The sequence below is a fragment of the Sturnira hondurensis genome, unplaced genomic scaffold (assembly GCF_014824575.4).
Source record: "Sturnira hondurensis isolate 20B ecotype Veracruz unplaced genomic scaffold, ASM1482457v3 Scaffold0014384, whole genome shotgun sequence".
In the NCBI taxonomy this organism is placed as follows: domain Eukaryota; kingdom Metazoa; phylum Chordata; class Mammalia; order Chiroptera; family Phyllostomidae; genus Sturnira; species Sturnira hondurensis.
Window position 1 is genome coordinate 8755029 of NW_028087015.1, and position 20341 is coordinate 8775369.

At 56.7% G+C, this 20341-nt stretch overlaps 1 protein-coding gene across 6 annotated transcripts in view; it reads right to left on the bottom strand.

Moving 5' to 3' along the window:
* Positions 1–3054: 3054 nt before the first annotated feature.
* Positions 3055–20341, bottom strand: part of SLC12A7 (solute carrier family 12 member 7) — an 85204-nt gene continuing 67917 nt past the window's right edge. For 4 of the 6 annotated variants that reach the window (XM_037062941.1, XM_037062943.1, XM_037062942.1 and 1 more), the window contains 13 exons: positions 18985–19103; positions 18519–18617; positions 17837–17956; positions 16364–16468; positions 15515–15683; positions 14522–14717; positions 13992–14161; positions 13672–13803; positions 11246–11353; positions 9754–9932; positions 9147–9161; positions 5955–6088; positions 3055–4798 (listed from right to left, as the gene is read on the bottom strand). In XM_037062941.1, coding sequence (XP_036918836.1) covers positions 4707–4798; positions 5955–6088; positions 9147–9161; positions 9754–9932; positions 11246–11353; positions 13672–13803; positions 13992–14161; positions 14522–14717; positions 15515–15683; positions 16364–16468; positions 17837–17956; positions 18519–18617; positions 18985–19103 — 1638 coding nt within the window. In that variant the 3' untranslated portion in view covers positions 3055–4706. The remainder of the gene's footprint in view (positions 4799–5954; positions 6089–9146; positions 9162–9753; positions 9933–11245; positions 11354–13671; positions 13804–13991; positions 14162–14521; positions 14718–15514; positions 15684–16363; positions 16469–17836; positions 17957–18518; positions 18618–18984; positions 19104–20341) is intronic. The other 2 variants (XM_037062944.1, XM_037062945.1) reach the window with 1 other exon arrangement.

Below are 20341 nucleotides of genomic sequence, written 5' to 3' on the forward strand. Positions count from 1 at the left end.
TACCATTTTAAAACAAGCTTTTTATTTCTTTTAAAGATTTTATTTTTGTGTGTTTAGAGAGGGAAAGGGAGGGAGAGAAATATCAGTATGATCTGTTGCCTCTCACACACCCTCAACTGGAGACCTGACCTGCAACCCAGGCATGTGCCCTGCCCAGGAATTGAACGGGCGACCTTTTGGTTCGCAGGCTGGTACCCAATCCACTGAACTATACCAGCCAGGGCCAAAGTGAGCTTTTTAAATAGGTACGGTCAATCCATCTGCACCAGCCTGTGGGAGCTCATGCTGCACAGAGAATGTGTCTGTATCTGTTTATAAAGATGTTTATGGAAGGAAAATTAATACACAACTCCAGACTTACAAGTCATTTTTTCCCTCCACTTTACTGCTCCAAAAAACAAAAACACCCAAAACCTAAGCCCCAAATTGGGTTTATGCTAATCGGGCACTTCAGGCCACTGTCTGGGGCAGCGTGGCCCCGGGTTCCACGGAGATGCTGGGCTCTTCGTGATGAGACTGTGGAGGAGCTGATGCATCATTTGCAACTGTCTCCCCTTTTGCCGTCATGTCCCTGTCTGGCCATTGCAAAGCTCCTCCAGACTTCCGAGTCACTGGTGTCTGTGAGCCAAGGCCACGGGTGAGGGAGAACTGGGGATTCTCAGGGTCTTTGAGGCAGGAGCACTCGCATCTCGGTCCCAGATATTTCAGATCATCAGCCCTCAGCCAGTGTCTGGATGCTCCACTCACATGCATCCTGCATGGTGACACCCACACCGTCAGCACTGGGGTCTTTACAGAAACGCCTGTCATCTGACCTGGGTCCGTTCCTCAGTGTGCAGAGCTGTTGCACCTGGTCCCACATGTGGGAACCTCATTTAATGAACCCAGCACCCTCTGCGGCCCTGCCACAGCTCTCTGTAAGCGTTCAGCAGACTGGCTAGCAGGAAGGTGGGGTGGGGCCTGAACTCTAGCCTCTGACGCTAGACCCTGGTTTTAAAAACTGGACATTGAGTGTGTTTGCAGCTTGTGAGCCCACACAGCAGAGAACGCATCATCTAGACGGAAATAGCCACCGCCTGGCCCACCTGCGCAAGTCCATCTCACCAGCTCCCACGGGCAGTGGCGACCTCTGGTGGGCAGGAATCACATACCTTGTCTGCTCACGTTGTGAGTGCACCATGTGACTTCCGTGATGAAAACAGCACCTGGCATGTGAGACATGCTCGTGCAGATGTTCCCACACGTTAAGTTCCTAGGCAGACAACACAGACAAAACTTCCAGGGACACTGCCCGGATAACTGTGCTGGAATCCAGTGGGGGCAGTCATGTCCATTCAGCCCCCTTTTCCGCAGCAGTCATGGCTTGTGGCAACAGATGTGAGCGTTGGTCCCCTGGTCTGAGACCTCCTGGTCCCCTGTCTCCTGCACCTTCATCTGCCTCTCACCTGGGGAACAAGGTTAGTGAAGAAAAGCCAAGAGACAGACAAGCCAGAGCTGCCCTCTTGTCTCCTGAGCGCCTGATGAAGTCCCAGTGAAAACAGGGTTTGAGGAGGTGTACCCGGGGACCTGACAATGCCAGACTGGGGAGGCCCCGGGGCCAGAGTGGACAGGCTGTGCTGGCCAGACCCCAGAGGCCTGCATGCAGGAGCAGAGGGGCGGGTGGCCGAGTGGGGCCCAGAGACCAACAGCACACAGGGTCCACATTCCAGGTGGGGCTGCCCCAGGGAAAGCTGCTGAGAAGGGGCCTCCTTGGAGGGTGAGACACAGGCAGCAGCACCCAGTTGGGTCAGGCGCTGGCAGCTCACCCAGCAAGGAGGTACCTGCCTATTGGGCCAAGTGCAGTGGAAGCCTCAGAAGGGGCCGTGGCTTCCTCCGGGTGCTCAAGGGCACTGTGGGCTGTGGCTGACACACACCCGCAGTTTCGTTGTATCTTGGCAGTTTGGGTTTGCCTTTCACACCAACTTAGAGCTCTGGTGTCTCATGCGTCTGTACCCCTTTCCAGGGCTGTCCAGTGGTAAAGGTGCCACATTGAGTCTGAGGCCCAGAGGACTCTGCGCTGTGCCAAACCTGCTGTGTGGGTGCCCATGGTTGTGTGGTCATGACCCTGGGACCCTTCCACATCTTCCCTCAAGTTTCCTCCAGTTCCCCGTGCAGCCTGACCCACCCAGTCCCATGGCACCCTCACTCCTGCCCCAAAGGCCAGGCCCCTGTACTCCAGGTCATGGGTGTGAGCGCCCCCTAGCAGAGACTGAAGGGCAGCTCCACTCTCTAGGTCACTCTCCCACGGTCCTGTGTCCAACTGCCCCCAAGGTCCCCAGGAGGCACGGCAGACGGTTCACACATCTCATTCACTGCATGGCATTCAGTTCCCTGCACACTCACTCACAGACTGCAAGCTTCACCATGAACACTTCAGATCGTCTTTGCCCCTAAAGGAACCCCGTGCCCACTCAGTCACTAACTCACCAGTCCACGTTCTGTCCCACTACCCAGCACAGTTCACGTGAGTGCAATCATACGGGACCTGCGGCTGGCTTCTTTCACACAGCCCATCCATAGGGTGGGACATTAGAACATCATTCCTTTCAATAACTAAGTTTTATTCCAGTGAACGTGTCTATGTTTTTAGCCACTTAGTGGCTGGGAGTTTGGGCTGTTCCCACAGTTCGGCTGGTGTGACCGGTGCTGCTATGAACATGGGCCTGCCAGTTCATACAGACGTTTCTCTGGGCTGTGCACCTGGGAGTGGCACTGCTGGGTCACACGGGGACTCTGTTGAACAGTTCCAGGAGCTTTTAGAGGGGCTTCAACAGTTTCCACAGTAACCACCCCTCCACCCAGGGCAGGAGTCCCCTCCATCCTGGTGGGTGTGGTCTTGCTGTAAGCCTGTGTGTCACAAGGGGTCCCTTCAAATCACAGGTTTCATTTGCTGATTCCATTCTGAAATGACATGTTGAGCGATTCCAGCAAACTCCTTCAAAAGAAGGGAGGCATAGGGGCATTTTGTGCAATTGTCTAATTTTAATGCTGAATGAGACACGAGATTCTTCAACATAGATTTCATTGAATTTTATTCTTCTACTAACAAAAATCATACGAAGACAAGGAAGCTGTAAAAGGAAAACAAAACCCACTTGTACTGACTGCTGTTACAGATACACAAAGCTCAGTGCAGACGCTACGTGGTGCTAAGACTGCAGACGGGCAGGCGGGGCAGACACGCGGACCTTCACCACGCATCCATGAGTGAGGCAGGTTTCACTTAGCTCAGTGCTGAACCAGGATCGGCGAAAGTCTGCACACCCTGCCCCCAGCCCGGCTGTGGCTATTTGGCACATGCTCTGCCCAGTGGTCCTTCTGATGGCAATGCAGGCCCCCTAGGCTGCCTGATGGGTCCTCAGAAATGTCTGGAAATGCATGCTTAGCCTTTACCCTAACGTGAAATCCGCAGCCCAGGCCAATTCCCCTGGGAGCGAATGGAAGCGTGAGAAAGCCGGGGGCCTGTTTCATAGACGCCATCTCTTTGTGGATGATTGGCATTGAAACGCCCAGGTGTTTAAACAAATAAATAAGCCACACAGAAAGTGAGGCACAAACTACTGCAGCATCTACTACAGTGAGTGGGATCATGACCACAAGCAGAAAGACCACAAGGTAAAGTGCAAAGTCTATAGGTCACTGAAAGGTACTGCGCCAGTACCCTGAACGCAGCTGTCGTCATCCCCTCCGTGCAGGGCAGGGACACAGGCTCCATCCAGCTGGGCACCTCAGTGCATGTGCCCTTCCCACCCCAGGTATCCAATGGCTGCGGCCTGGCACCCCGCCCCAGGGTGTGAGGTGTGGACGTGGAGGTCAAAGGAGTGAGTACACATCAGAAGCTGAACTGTGTGGTGTGCGTGTGGGCCTGAAGGTGTGAGCTCTCAGCATTCACCGCTTCTGTATCTCAGAAATGAGGTGCCCGCTGGGCTGGGCCCACCAGTGCTTATGAAAAGTCTGGAGTTCCCAGACACACTGGGCTCAGAGGGCTCCTCCACTGGGGGTTCTTTCCCTCAGAGCTTCCTGGAGCACAAACCCAGCCAGATGACCACTCTGTGCTCGCCAACAACTAGGTTCCCTTACCAGACATCCCCAACATGGCGGGTACCTGACCAAGGCCAACCAGCTGAGCCCGGGGATGTGGGTGTGGTGAGCTGGCCTCCCCACATTTACAGAAACACAAGCAAGGATATTAAAAGGACAGAGAGATCAGGGGCTAATGAACACGTACTGAGCTCTTGGCCACAGGCTGACCTTTCGCCCTCATAAACGCACCCTAATGGCCCAAAGGCCAACCTCAGTCTAAGTGTGGCTTCTTGTGAATGTTCTGGGTGGGGAAGAGCTGCAATGTGACTGCCACAGCAGACCCGGCAGGTGCAGCCAAGGAGATTAATTCCAGAACCCAGAGGCAGAGCACAGGGCCCCAGGGGAGGGTCGGCTGCATCCTGGGCACTCTGAGCCTCCCTCAGGAGCACACAGAGCACGGAGGGCACGTCATCTCCTCGACTCAAGGAGACCTTTCAGTCTCGCGCTGGCTCTCAGCCTGGACAGGAGAGCCCAGTGGTGTTCTAGAAATTTCCGTAGGAAGCCACGCCGGCAGATCAGGCCACTGGCCTGTGTGTGCAGCGCCATCCCGGGTCTGCCCAGCACGCTTCCAGAGAGGACGGACGTTAGGAGTAGATGGTGATCACCTCTCGGCCACTGCCCCTGACCAGCAGGACCCTGTTTAGCCCCTCGGTCAGGACCTCAAGGAACTCCATATCTGGGGTGGGCTGAGTTAAGGCCAGTCAGTCCCATGGCATACGAAGCGTAAAATGTGGAGAGTGACTTATTCAGGGTCCTGTGTCATTAAGAATCAGTTTGAGGAAGAAGGTGAGGGCTAAGTCAGGGAAAGCCAGACCCCAGGTCCCTGAGGTGAGGATGAGAAAGGGAGCAGGGCCGGGGAGGGATCCCAGGAATACAACCAGAGGCGCTGACCCCACCAAACAAGAGGCCTCCCACACCACAGGTGGCCTGAGAACCTACAGCAGGGGTGTCAGACTCATGTTCACCGGAGGCCACATCAGCCTCACGGTTGCCTTCCAAGGGCCAAATGTAATTTTAGGACTGTACAAATGTAACTACTCCTTAACAGTTAAGGGAGAGCTCGGTGCTGCTGCCAGGTAGAAACAAGGGCCGGGCCCAATAAAACAAGGTGGAGGCCGGATTCAGCCTGCAAGCCTTGTGTTTGCTACCTGTGACCTAGAGAAAACCCCTGCCCTCACCTGGGGCTCTGGGTACAGACCCACCAAGAGGAATGTACCTGACTGATATGTCCACTGTCCACCAAGACACCCAAATAGGCCGGGATGTCCTGTTAACTAAGACATGAATTCCTAACTTGTGGTCAGCTTGAGACTGAAATCAAAGAGCCAAGCTGCTGACCTCCTCCTGCCAACCCCACCCATGACCCAGAGGATGGTAGGGGCTGAACCCCGGGGGACAGTCCCCAGGCCACAGACCTTTAGCAGTCTGGAGCCTGTGTGAGGACCTGTCCGTTACATCACGTGGCAGCTGACACACATTTAGAGACTGACAGCGCAGTTTGGGGTAGGGCTAGTGGGTGACCTTTGAGGTCACAGCCTCCACTAATGGGTGGCACACCCTGAGCAACCAGGAGGGACCAGGGAGCCCATGTGGGGACACAGGGCTCGATAGGCAGAAAGGTGTTTAAGGGGCAGTGAGGTGCCAAGAGCACTCAGAGTTGAGCCTTGGCAGAGGCCCGTGGACCCACCACTGCAGGTCGGGTCGTCCTAGAGATGGAGTCACACACAGGTGCCCATAGGCCCCAGGGAAACGCCAGGAGAGGCAGCCAGGGGGCGCTCAGAGCCCACATCCCCTGCCCCCCAGCCCCGGGGCTTGAGCCCAGGAAAGGATACAGTTCTCGTCCCCCTGCCGGTTTCTGGGGGGCCCCGGCATGTTCAGCAAGACCAGCTGGGCATCCTGGGACTTATTCAGGACAACACCATTGAGCTTCACAGCCGTGTGCATCCTCCTGACATTGGACTGGTTCCTGCAAAGAGGGGACAGTCACTCTGTGCCCCAGCCTGTGACGCTGGGCACCAGGCCGGGTCAGAGGCCCGACCGGCTCTACTTCACCCTGGTTAGAAAGGGCTGAGTAGAAATGAACTGATTCAAGTGGATTCACAGTCCCGAAAGCTCCACGGGAAGTGATTCCACAGGAGAATCATGCTGGGAATTAGGGGACAGGGGAGGGGATACTGAGCAACCAGAGTGCTTTGGCCTCCAAACGCTTTGGGCTGACAATCACTAAAGCTGCCGAGCTTCTAGGTCACAAGCGGCTGTCCACACAGGCGGAAGCGAATGCTTTGGGGGTGAGCTTGCTGTCTGGGCCCAGAAAGGCGCTTACACACCCAGGGGCTCTGAACTGTTTCCCATTGGCATCCCTGGAGTTGTGGCCAAACCTTGCTTTAAACACGACCCTGTGGCGAGTCTGCTAAACTGTACACATGGCAACCTCTCGCTCATCGGATACAGGCCGGGTGGGGCCCACAAAGCCCGGAGGTGGTGGGGAAGGGACCAGGCCCCTGCACCTGGCTTCCACCCCTACTGCGATCTTAAGTCCTGTAACAAAGCTTTAGACCCTGGCTGGGGATGCAGCCACTGTGAAGGTCCATCCAGCCCTCAGCCCTCCCAGAAGCTGCTCTTGGCTCCCACTAAAGGAGAGAGTCCAATGCTCAGCAACCCAGACCCTGAGTCCCAAGGCCCCACTGACTACCCAGTTCCCCACACTCCAGTAGACAGAGGGTCCACTGTGCTTTGACACTTCCCAGGTCCGGCAGTGGCCCCCAAGAGAGGGTCCCCAGCTAAGTAAGACTAGGGAGACTGCAGACCCATACCCACTGGCACAGCTGGGCACGCAGGCAACCCCACAGGACCCCACAGGACCCCACGGGCCCCCGGCCAGGTAGCCAGGGGGCCCCTGCCTTGGGAACTGCGCTCCAGGAAGCACTCAGGAGAAGCCATCCTGGGAGCTCTGCCCACCTCAAAGCATTTGCATCTTCCTGTGCTGGACGATTCTGAGTTCACACACAGGGAATCCATGGCCGGCCTCAGAAATACAGCCTGGGCAGGCCGGCTGCAGCCCTTCTATGAGGTCACAGTGCCTCAGACAGGAGAGGAACGGGCGGACAGACAGAGGCCGCACACGAGGGGTCAGGAAAAGGCCTGCAGGACGAATGCCCAGGCCGCACCCTTTGATCAACTCAACCCTTCAGCCAAATAAACCCGATTACAACCACCAATTATTACCAGGAGGAAGACGGGAACATAGACCCTTTATTTCCTCCCTCCCACTCCGACTGATCAAATTAGAGATCGGGTCTCTGTCCGTGGCACAGCCAGGACCTCGCATCGCAACAACCATCAATTAGGTGCCTGGAGAGGCCAAAATTACCAGTGTGTGTGGGGATGTCGGCAATTCCAGAAATGCGTGTGTGAGATATTAAAGTATCTCTCAGGGCTAAGAGTTGGAAAACACATATAATCTTAAAATCAGCGCGGCTCCAGGACGACGCGCCCCTGCTCGGGGCCAGAGGCGTGGACAGGGACCACGCGCCTCTGTCCTCACCCGGACAGCCTGTCCTGGAGTCTACCAGCTGGAAATGTGTCAGAAACACACTGACTCTGCCAGAGGGAGAAGAACTTTCACCACAGGGTTTCTGAGGCTGGGAGGTAGGGTCTGGGGTGGAGCGTACTGGGGGTGGCAAGTCAAAATGGGAGATTCTGGTTCCTGGAGGGAACATGGTGAGGGGGACTAGGAAACACAGGGAAAAGATACCCATGATGCACGCCGGAGGGCCTGCAAACACCCCAAAGTGCATGTGCCCCAGGAATATCACAGTAAATCATGCACATGTCAGGAATAGGCTGACCTCCTGCCTTCCAGAAGCTCCTCCCAGCCTAACCCTGAGGAAGACCCAGAGGAATGTCCACCTGCATGCTTAGTTCTGTCCATAAAATAGCCTCTTCCTGGTTCGCTTTCTTCTGAGTCCCCAGGCCTGCAGGGGTCCACTCTGACCCTGCTCAGTGCAGGGGGGTGGGGTGTGGGTGTGAGGAGCCCCTGACCTGAGCCCAAGTGTGCCATGTGGGCACAAGAGTCTCCGCAGGCCCATGGTTCAATGGTGGTTCAGGGAGAAACCCCACCCTGTGTCCACATGTTTGTGTTTTTCTAATTTATAGACTTTATCGGGAGGGGTTTTAAATGTACAGAAAAACATAGCAGGAAGTACAGTCCTGTGTAGGCCCCGAGCGCAGTCTCCCTGATACGCCCACATGTCAGTGTTCGCTCCCTCAGTGGACCAACACTGTCACGGAATTAACTCAGGTCTGGGGCCAAAAAGCAAGTGCAGCCACCTAGTCTCCAGAGTTCTGCTGTGGACACTGTCTCGGGCTGCACCACCCCAGGAGAAAACAGCCCAAAGTTCCTGGAGCAGCCGGGCAGGTGGAGGGGGACTGACAGAGGGGGATGGACAGATGGACCAACAGCAGTGTCAGGGAGCGGCCCCTCCCACCCAGCCAGCCGGCCCTGGACCCCTGGCCATGGAACTGAGCCCTGGTCTGACCATGCAGAAAGTTCATCCACATCCGCAGCACGTGGCCGTTAAAGGACAGCAGCGTCCATGGAGTGAAAAGGTGTCTGGTGCGGGGAACACAGCCAATTCTGTCCCCACAGAATTGAGGTTTCGTTATCTGTCGCCTTGACCCAGGGATGTGGATGAACCAACTAACAGCTGCTGAGACACGTGCTTCTGCTCTCGCAGAGCTGGCTCAGGACCAACCCACCCAGATCTCAAGTTCTTCCGTGGTATTTAGAGAATGGATCTCAGGAATGTGCCGTGAGCCACTCTAAACAGAGAGGAGCAAATTCAACAGGAAATTACTGAAAGCTACAGCAGCGACGAGCAAGCTCTGCCTGCACAAGGACACGCACACACGCACGCACGGGGACACATGCACACATGGCCAAGCACACAGTTTACGAGGGGTGCGTGGGCAGGCATGCGAGGCACACAGGCTAGCAGGTGTCCTAAACCAAGTGAGTGACTTACAGGTTTCCCCATTCTCTACATGGAAGAGAAAACACAGAGAACATGTTACTTCAGCAGTGATCACGGTGCACACTCTTCAACAACTGCGGGCTCACCCCAGGCTGCCCTTTCCTGGCCTACGTTGGTCTTTCTCTGCAAGGGGTTCTTAAACCCCACGAGCACCAGAAAGCCTCCAGGCCCTTCCTGACAACCCAGGCTTTAGGGTCTAGCCCAACACTGAAGAACCCAGGGAGAAGCTGCGCTGCTCTCCCATCCTGGGACCCCGGGACTGTGTAACTGTGACTCTAACCCAGACCCCTCCCTGGGACCTGGCCACACGTGCCCTCCATGGGCACCCCTGACAGGCAGCCTGCATCATCAGCGGGGTCTGAGCCTCTTAGAGTCCTCATCCATCTAGAAGCCCTAATTTCTAGCTGCTGTGTGACCCACCAAGAACAGAGACCAGGCCACTGCCTGGGCCCCAGTTAGCCAGCCTGAGAGAACACTATGGCCCTTGGGCTGGTTCCCTACCCTCCAGGCCTGAAGCTGCAGCTGTGTGCCTGCCGCCTTGTCACAGGCAGCAAAGGGAGTTGGGACCTGCCACCCCTGTCACCAGGTTGACACTCACGGCTTCAGGCTAAAGAGGTCTTTGAACCCGGACATGCTGTTATCTTTGTTCTTATACTTCTCGGCGATCAGCTTCTCCTTCGTCCAGGTCATCTGCACCTTGTCCGGTGTGGGTGGGGCTTGAGACCTGGCAGCCACCGCAGAGTGGGAGGCAGTGTTCCTGTCATGAATCAGCTGGGCCTGGTGGGAGGGCAGGGCAGCATAAGACTCACTGCAGCAGGTCTCCAAACCTCCCCAGCAAGAGGCAAGCATGGGAGGGAGAGGCTGCTGGCCCACAGAACCAAGGGACCCCTGAATGGCTTCCCAGCTGAGGCCCCAGCATTGCCCCAACTCCCACCAGTCTCTCCTCTTCCTGGGCTTCCAGACCAAATTCATCACTTCCTTCTCTGGCTCCTCAGGCCCCAGCTCTGAAAGCCACTGAGAAAGAACCCAGGACTCCATATTGATGCAAGGGTATGCTCACATCCAACAGCCCCTGCTCCACGGGCTACCTCTGCTTCCCAACTTGCTCGCTCGTCCATCCGTTCACTCACTAACTAATCCATCACCTCACTTATCTATTCATTCATCTCCTCACCCATCCATCCTTCCCTCCTTGGATTCACTCATTCACCCCCTTACTCATCACCTTTCTATCATTCATTCATCCCCTCATCCACCCCCTCTTCCTCATTCATTCATTCATTCATTCATTCCCTATTCATTTGCCCACTCACCCACTATTCATTCACCTATCCTTTCATCTGTCAACAGCACAGGGGCTGCCAGGAAGCCTATGCTTTGGGATGGGTATTAAGTGACATGAAGTTTGGGGATGGGAGGGGTGTGGTGTGGGAGGAGGCAGCTATAGCATTTCACAAAGTACCCCAGGCCTGCATGCAGAGAAGGTGCTGATGGATGGCCCGAGGGAAATGGGGGAGGCCTGTGGGGATGAGGTGGGCTCAGGGCATGAGCCAGCATCAGTGAGAAACTGGAGGGGCTTATGTGGCCTGAGTGAAGGTTACTCAGGCAGTGGCAGGACCGTGTGAGGCAGGCATGGGGCATGGGGGAGGGATTAACAAGTTGGCTCTTAAGGACTCACTGTGGTTGCTGGTTTGAGGATGAAAGGGACAGAAGGGTGACCACTTAGGCCATGATGGTGGTTTGAGCAGATGGTTCAAGAGAGGAGAGGGCTGTGTGTGGCTGGGCCAGCTCTCAGTTGTGTGTGTGGGGGAGACCAGGGGTGACACAGTCCTTGAACCCGTCCTGGGTGTGGTCCAGAGGGCTAGTGGGGCTGTGTGGCCTTGACCCATGTGGGGAGAGGAGGTGGAGGTAGAAGTCAGGCCACCCAGCCATTCAATAACCCAGGGATGGAGATGACCGGCTCAAAGTGACCCCCCAAAATCTAGTCCAGACAGCTCTGTGGGGTCTGCAGAAGCACAGGGTCCCACACTACACCACTGCCCGTGTGACTGACCACCTCTAACTGGGGGCTGTCTGGGGCTGGCACACACCTCCCTTTCCCGCTCTGTCTTGGATAGCTGCATCTGCTTCAGCATTTGGCTCCTCTGCTCCATGACCAGCGTCTTCTCATAGGTGAATGCAGAGATATCGTTCTCCACCTAGAACGTCCCAGGACACAGAAGAAACTCAGTGTGTACAGAACATGACGTTTTCGCCACAGATCACTGCCTTCGCTCGGTGTCTGAGCTGCTGCTGGAACAGGCTGCCCAGCCCCTCCCCCTCGGTCTCACCCTCTGCAGGCCACATGCCATAATGGGCCCACGGACCATAGAGCCTGGTCCTTTCCTGACACTGGCCCATCCTTCAGTGGGTGATGCTGGGTCCTCCCTGTCCCTGGGGGTGCACCACCCCCTCAGCCCTTGCGGCTCTGGGGACAGCTGCCCCTGGGACCTCCGTGGAGCTCTGTGCCCCTGGCCCCAGGGCTCTGTGGGCTGGATGTCACTCCCTGACACTTTCTCATGAGTCACCATGTGGGGAAATCAATTCTTATGTTATCAGTCCACTCTACTAAATTCTTACTGAATAAAATGTTTATTTTCCTGGTCGTTTCCAGGTATTTAAATCATCCTCTGCAGAATAAAAAGCACCCTCATCTCTGGTACTTAAGGCTGCAAATGGTGGCACCCAGGAGGCAAGGCCCCTGCGGACAGATGGCCAGCTGAATCGACTGCTGGAGGCACTAACCCTCGGCACTCACAGCAAGCTGGTTTTGGCTTGGGTGCTCTTTGAGTGCACTAGCTAAATGTCTGTGATGCTCCTCCCTGACACTTTTAATAAAATCTACTCATTTTAAGAAAAGTCTTAACAAAACCCCTAAGTTCTTTTGTGCTGACGCTCCACAGTTCATGGTCCCGAGTCTGGTCTTTCTAAAGCTTGCTGGCCAGGAACACCTCCTTCCTAGTTAGTGGCCCCAATTTGCAATTGTTCAATTTTGGCCTCTGACCTGACTTCCCCTCCCTTGTTCATTTACACACTCCCCTCAGGTCCATGGCCCTCAGGCCTCCCGTGGGTCCACTGCCTCCTAAGGACCCCAGAGGCCCAGGCTTGGCGGCTGCCAGCGACACCCCAGCCCTCGCTCTGTGAACAAGGCTCCCAATGCACGTAACTCCATATGAGAGCAGCATCTGGGACCCTCTCTGTCCTGCAAAGCCCTGGAGTGGGGAGGCTCAGCTGAGGAAGATGCCAGAAGCAGCCGAAGGGGAAGGAGAGATGGCACTAACTGGACATCAGGCACGGCCTCTTCCTAGCACAGGAGAGCTCTCCGCAACGACCGACCCCCCAGGGTCCCCCTTCCAACGGGGGGGGGGGGGGGTAGCAGGGTGGTCCCAGGCAGGAGCAGGGCTACTCTCACTTTCAAAAGGGAAACACAATTATGTCCCTAAACCATAGACGCTGCTACTTAAACCTAATTAGAATCACAACTGAAATCAAGCAGAACTGTAGATTTTAACAACGTTATTGTTAACTAAAAGGCACCAACTAACCCACTTGGAAAGCTAACGAGGACCAGGGGCTTTGAAACAGAAGAATAACCACAATCACTCAGAACCGCAACGCTGACAGCAGGCCTCTGTGCCCGCCTCAAATGGGAGCCAGGTCATCGGCTCTTAGTTCAGTTTGGCTTCAGGTGATTTTAAATGGGTGAGGTAGCTGATGAATGGAGGACAGGGGGACAGGGGACGACACGTGGAGGGATGCAGGAGCCACGTGGAACACATCCCAGCAGCCAAAGCTGGACAACGTGAGCAACAGAATGAACAGTGTGCTGAACACCCCGAAGGGTAAAGCAGTGGGAGCTCTAGACACAAATGCACCTGCAGGACGCACACAGAAGCATGATGCACGCAGAGAAGATCCTGACCGCTGAGCCCCGTCCTGGGGTCAGGGGACCTGGGGAGGCACTTCCAGAGCAGAGTCTGGACCTCACAAAGTGGGCACTGGCGGATGCGGCTGGACCGCAGGTCCTCATTACCTGGGATGGGTCGAATGTCACATTCCCCTCACAGGTCACACTGGGGAGGGCACACCACCTCTGGGGGCTTCCTCCCACAAACAAAATACAGTCCAGTCATGAGAAAAACATCAGACAAGTCTAATCTGGGGGACATTTTACAAAACAACTGGGCCTGTCTAAACTGCCAAGGTTATAAATAAAAAACAGAAACTGTCACAGCCCAGAGGAGGGAGTGCAGCTCGGGGTCCTGAACAGAGATGTGTCCCCTGAGGAACAACAGCAGACAGACACCGACAGCCTGGAGCACAGGGAACAGCAACGCACAGGGCCCGCCCTCAGTGTGCGGAGTCGGCACCAGGCCCACAGGGACCCTGCTCCAGCCCGGGTGCCCACAAATCCAGAACTATGCCAAACGTGAACAAAAAGCACAGCCAGCAAGCAGCCCGGCCCAGCTGCCCTCACCATCTCCACCACCTCCACCTCTGCGCTGATCCGGAGGTGGTACAGGAACGTCTGCAGGTCCTTCTTCATCTGGATGCTGTTGTCATCCACCTGGGCCACCGTGAAGATGCGCATCCGGCACTTCCGCCACACCTGGGGGTGGGGGAGAGGAGACATGTGCACACAGGGCAGTTTCTGACTGGCCACCACTGCCCACCTCAGGGGACACAGGCCCTCCCGACCCCCCAAGTCGAATGATCTCCCCAGTGCCATCCCACAGTGTGACCCCAGTGGCCCATGACCCCTACCTGTGACCCTCCCCACGTGACCCCCATCCCCACCTTGTGCTGCCGCAGCAGGAAAGGCAACAGCATGAGCAGGCCCCCGTCATGCACGATCCACCACACATCGATGTGGCCGTCACTGAAGCGTTCCTGGTTTTGTGGAAACAGGTCCACATTTTTGGCCACCAGCAGGGCCTGCTGTGCTGCTGTGGTGTCACGGACGGTGTCTGTGGAGAGGTGGCACACGGGTCAGAAGGGCCTCAACAGAACTATACACTCCATGAACTCGCTGGGCACCAGCCACCACAGGAGGTGACCACAGGGTCCCAGCAGAGCCCCCAGCAGGGGTGGGCTCCAGAGGCAGTCCTCCTCAGTCCACAGCCACTCCACAGCCAGCACAGGGACGTGCGGGGCGCAGCCCGGGCCCTCCCCAGGGACCGCCAAACTGGGGCATCATCGGGAGGAAGGGACAGGGCAGCTCAAGGCTTTCAAGTGAAACGGCCCAGCTTGGGGCCCCCCAGACCAGCAGAGAGCACCTCTCAAGCCGGTGACCCCAGTACCCACGGCCTGTGGGAGATGTTACCCACCAACAAAGTTCTTCCAGGAGAAGGGGTTGTCCTCTTCCTTCCAGGACTCGGGCCAGGCCATGAGCACCGTGTTGTGCTTCATGCCCCCGAGGCCGGCCGACTGGATCAGGTGGGACATGCCATCCCGCAGGTTGGAGGACACCACCAGCTGGCAGAAGCCTTTGGTCTTCTCGGCACTCATCAGGGACCGGATGTTCTGGGGAGAGGTCAGGGGTCAGTGCTGCGGTCCCCATGGGGCTAAGCAGGGGCAGCCTGCCAGCCCCACCAACCCACCACAGGGGGCCCGGGCAGTGCTGGGCACCCCCCACACGGACACCACTGCCACAGGGAAGGCCAGGGAAGGCTGTGCGGGACTTCCTGTGTATGTATGCGGCCACGTGTGTGCCAGAGAGTGGGGTGACGATCAGTCTGTGCACACAGCTCGACGTGGTTCCTTGTACGTTGTTGTGAAACCACCTACTATTTCACAGGTTTGTGGACAACCTGAGTAGAACATGTCAGGCCCCCCATGGGTGGCCATTAGTTACAGCCACTGAAGGGTACTCATAGAAAGGGCTACAGTCACTCTCTCTGCCCTTGCTGAGACCCCAGAGCCTCCAAGCAAGCAAACCCAGCGGCACAGGGACCACAAACGCAGGAGGAAACAGACTGGAGCCGGGCCGTCATGAGGGCTCTAGAGGACCCTGCCCATCAGGAGGACATTTCCAAGGTTGGAGCTAAACAGCCCTGGGCACCGAGTCCCTGACCCTCCTGAGTACAACCGACACTGGCTGTCCCTCTAAGGCCTCAGGAGCATTGTATGCTGGGAGCGTTTCTTCAGCAGGTTTCTGTGCTGCATGTTTCAAACTCAAAGACCACTGTCTTTTCTGACAAGCGACAGCCTGACACACAACACTGTGCTTGGGGCACTGAAACGGAAGACCTTCGTGTGCAGCCCTCATAGACCACCCTGGTCCCACCTCCGTCTTCCAGTCCCAGCCTGCCCCGACCCACCTCCTCGGCCTGCTGGGCCTCCACGTGCTTGTCCAGGTAGGTCCCCTCCAGCACAGAGCCCACGATGGTCAGGCCCTTGCCAGCCTTGAGCTGTGTGGTGAAGGACAGCAGGCGGGGGTGCTTCACACACTGCTCCGAGTCCAGGTTCAACATCACCAGCACCTGGGGCCTATGCAGGGACAGCAGTTACCACAGCAACTCACTGCCACACGCTCACATGTGGCCAGGTGAGACAGGGTGGACAAATAAAACAGGTGAACAGGTGGGACAACTGAAATAGGTGAACAGATGGGAAAGGTGAATAGGTGGGACAGGAGAGACAGGTAAACAGGTGGGGCCAGTGAATAGTCAGATGCCCCCTGGGAGCTGCACCACACCCTACCCCATGACCCAGAACCTGAGGCTCCCTGCTGAAAACCCTAGTAGGCACCTCCTGTCCCTGACTGTTAACACCTCCAGGCAGGTGCAGGACAGGGAGACCAAGAGCCTTCTGTGCAGATTAAATTCCTGTTCCATAAGGGCAACCCTTGCCCCAACCCCCTCCCAGCTGTTGCATGCTAAAGCCCTCAGTCTACAGCAGCAGCCCCACTAGGAAAGCTCGCCCGTTCCCCACCCGGCACATTGCTGGAACCCCGCATGGAGCCCAGCACTGCCCTCAGATGTCTGATCACACACAAGCTGATCACACCTGGGCTGACCTACCCTGGACCGAGGGAAGGCACTAGAAGCTTCCAAGACACCGTTTCCTAACAAGGAGGAACAGTTTCTCTCTGTAAGTCTGACTTTAGAAACAAGTGTTCCATGGGATAGAGGGCAGGGGCAGGGTTTGGGGTGGGCCACGGCACTCACCTCCAGTTCTTGGTGTGGGGCGGGCCGTGTTCTACACGCAGCAGGGCATAGCGGGCAGCATTCAGCGACAGCCCCCTGATGCCATCCCCCCATTCCTTCTCGGCTCTGGGAAGAAGGGGAAACAGTGAGCCCCCCTCCACTCCTATGGCATGTTCAGGAAGGTGCCCGCAGGGCAGCAGCCCAGTAATGACTTAGGACCTCTTGGCACCTCTGTGATGGAGAGGGGGCTCCCAGGCCAGCCTAGAGCAGGGAGGGATAGGACATGGGGAGAGGACACCCTGGCTGGAAGGGGTGATGGGGTGCGGGAAGATGGCCCTGACACCCTGTATGCGGCCTCAGAGTTGGGGCCAACTGGGGGAAATGAAGGAGAAGCTGTGGCCGGGGCACCCAGATGGGCAGGCAGCAACCTAGGCTTCACCAGCACAAGCAGTCGCAGCCCCCACACCTCCTTCCAAACCACCCTGAGCACTGGGTGGAACTTCGGGCAGCCCACCCAGGCTGCCCAGCCCACCACCTGGCCAGAGAGGCCACACCTCACTTCTCTCCAGGGACCCGGGTGGCTGGGGAAACACCCCAGTGAGTAAACTATAGTCTCTGAGATGCAGTTAGCCTGAAGTGCTCTCACTGTCCATGGCTGTATTTTTTTGACAGTGTGGTTTCTGGAAATTTTGAAATCCATCATACATCAGTGCTGCCATTGGGTGGATTTTAGTCTCCACAAAAGCATACTTAAAAATCATGGCTTTTAGCCCTGGCTAGCGTGGCTCAGTGGATTGAGTGCTGACCTATGAACCAGAAAGTTGCCAGTTTGATTCCTGGTTGGGACTCATGCTTGGATTGCAGGCCAGATTGCCAGTTGGGGGCTTCCCAGAGGCAACCAATCAACATTTCTCTCACACATCAACATTTCTCTCCCTCTGTCTCCTCCCTTTTGCTCTAAAAATAAATTTAAAAATAATTACAGCTTTTATACATATACATAGGTAAACCTAATGCTGTGTCATAACATGGAATTGATTAAGAACAGCAGATGTGCCCTGACTGGTGTGGCTCAGTGGGTTGGGTGTCATCCTGCCAACCAAAGGGTTACAGGTTCGATTCCCGGTCAGGGCACATGCCTGGGTTACAGGCTAGGTCCCTAGTTAGGGGCGTGTGAGAGGAAAACAATCAATGTTTCTCTTCCTCTTTCTCCTTTTCCTACCCTCTGAAAATAAATAAGTAAAATCTTAAAAATATATATATATCATTACCTTAAAAAACCAAATTAGCTCTCTACCTATTATGATGAGGGCTGCAGCAGAGATCCCACCCAGGTCCCTGTGTGTCTGTCCCCAGGAGAGGGACCCCAGCCCACCGGCCCAAGGGGGTCCCACACAAGACTTAGCTACAACCCCAGGGAGGCCCCACACTGAGAGCATGCACACGGAAGTGGGACTGAGTGACCGCAGTGGCCACGGGGCCCACAGAGCTCACCCGCGATACTCGATGTACTTGTAGATACAGCCCGCGATGAGCATGGCGAACAGGGCGTAGTACCAGGAGCAGATGAACATCAGTGCCAGGCACAGGCTCATGCCCAGGAAGGACAGCGTCCTGGGGAAGTGTGTGGTCATCCGATGGCCTCAGGTGGGGACCAGAGTCCACGCCCCAGCCAACACCCTGACCCCAACACCTGACACGCCACCTGCCCTCATGCCCAATCTCGCATCTGAGCAGCTGCCTCAAAAACATTCCTGGTGCCTTAGGGAGAATCTTTCTTTTAGTTACTCCTAGAAAATGACAGGGTGCCTGGCAAAGGGCCTTCTCCCCGCCAAGTTGGCTCCAAGGACTGAAACGGTCCCTGGACACCTGCTAGAGCCCTGGATCTTCGACTTCCCAAATGCCCACTGTTCCCCGAGGCACTCAGCACCCCGCTGGCCACAAAACACGGCAGCTAATGCCCAGGGAACATAAGACAAAGCAGCCCCGGGGCCCATACTGATAATAAGGTGTGCCACAAGGCGGGGTCCCAGGTGACAAAGGAAGGCATGCCGCCCTCAGCAGCCTGGCTAGGTGCTTCCACCAAGGACAACCAGGCCCCCGCGGCCTTTGGGCCACTGCAGCAGCTGGCCCTGCAGATGCACCAGCGTGTGTATTCTCCCAGCGGTCTCCTTACCAGTGGTAGTATCTGAAGCGCGGGCGCCAGTTGGGGGTGCGCAGCAGGGTCTGCACAGCGCAGGCCAGGTTCACAAACATGTAGCACATAAGGAAGAACCTAAGGACCCGAGGGGCAGTGTGAGAGGGGACTGGCCAGGTCCCACGGTGGTCTGCTCCTTCCTGTGGGAGTCCCTGCCCACCAGTTCCTCGAGCCCCCTCATCCCTGTCACTGTTCTTCCTGTGGGGGCCTCCCTGTCCCACTGTCCACATCACTGTCTTCCCGTGGGGTCTCCATGCTCCGTCTCACCCACATCACGGTCCAACATCGTAACCACCTGGGCCCCTGGGCCCACCCGTCTGTTGTCCCCTGAGCATGCCCCCCTAGTGGTCACAACAGGAGCTGTGCCCCATTGTGAGCCCACATTGTGCCCCCACATTGTGCCCCACTCCTGGTCCACATATGCCCTTGCCGTGCCCGTGCTCACATGGAGAGGATGGGGGCCACACTGTCCAGAGAAGCGATGAGGATGCCGGTCTCACAGATGAAGGCAGTGAGCAGCAGGGCCCATGTAGGCTCCCCGTTGGCCTTCCCATGGCCAAACACCTGCAGGGAGAAGGGCACATGGGCTGGAGGCCAGGGGCAGGCGGCCACAGGAACAGTGCCCGGAGCTGGTTGGTCCAACCCACAGGGTCTCAGTGATCCAACGTATGCAGAAGTGGACTTCCGCAACGTGTGCCACACTCTACCCAGTGGCCCAGGAGGAAAACCTAACACCCAGAACTCATAGGGCCGATGGCAGCTCACGGGGCCAACGGCTACCAGGGACCGTCAGTCCCAGGGTCCTGACAGAGCAGAGACCAGGGCGAGGGCACACCCACTGCACTGGACTGGGGTCTCCTGGGATCCTAAGCCTCCAGGGAAAATAACTCTGCAAGGATCTCCCTGCAAGGCACCTGGACCTTCACCCACAGCCACGTGGGGCAGAACTTCCCCCAGAACCATGGTGGGAGGTCTGCCCCCTGCTCAGGGACATGGCCTTGAAGTGCTTCCCACCCACTCCCGCTGGCCAAGGTCTGTTACAGAGACACAGAAAGAAGCAAAACACAGGCCTGGTGAGGCAGCCCCATGGGCCCAGCCTCCGGGGAGTCAAAGGGGCTCCCAGACACTAGGGCCGCCCCCCATGCCACCACCCCAAACAGAAGGCCTGACCTCCTGACCATCACACAAGGTCTAGCACGGCCCCTGTGCCCTCACTACACCCTCCACAACCTCGTCTCTCCTGGGCAGACAGCAGCCGTGCAAGGTGAAGCACCCCAGTCTGCTGGGATTGGCTTCAGGGTACCAGTGAGAACAACAGGGGCGGGGCCACAGCGACACTGAGGTCACCAGGGTGAACCCTGACCCAGTCTGACTGGGGTCCTTACAAGAAGAGAGCAGAACAGATACACACAAAGGGATGGCCACGTGAGGACAAGGGGAGAAGAGGGCCATCTATGTCCCAAGGAGAAGCCTCAGGAGGAACCAGCCCCGTGACACCCTGACCCCGGACTCCCAGCCTCCAGCCCTCAGAGAGAACCAGCTTGTGTTGTTTAAGCCACGTGGTCCGTGGCCTCTGTCATGGCAGCACCAGGGCACTAACACATCAACGGCCTCACGTTCACTTTGAAAGCTTCAGCCCCAACTGGAGGAAGCAGGGGCTCCAGACACCACGAGCCTCATCACCATCACAGGGGGACAGTCCCAGGGCAGAGCCTCCCACAGGACGATGACAGGACAGATGCCAACTCCACAGGAAGGGGAGGCTCCCAGCCGCTCCCGGGAACCGCTCTGCCAGCCCAGGT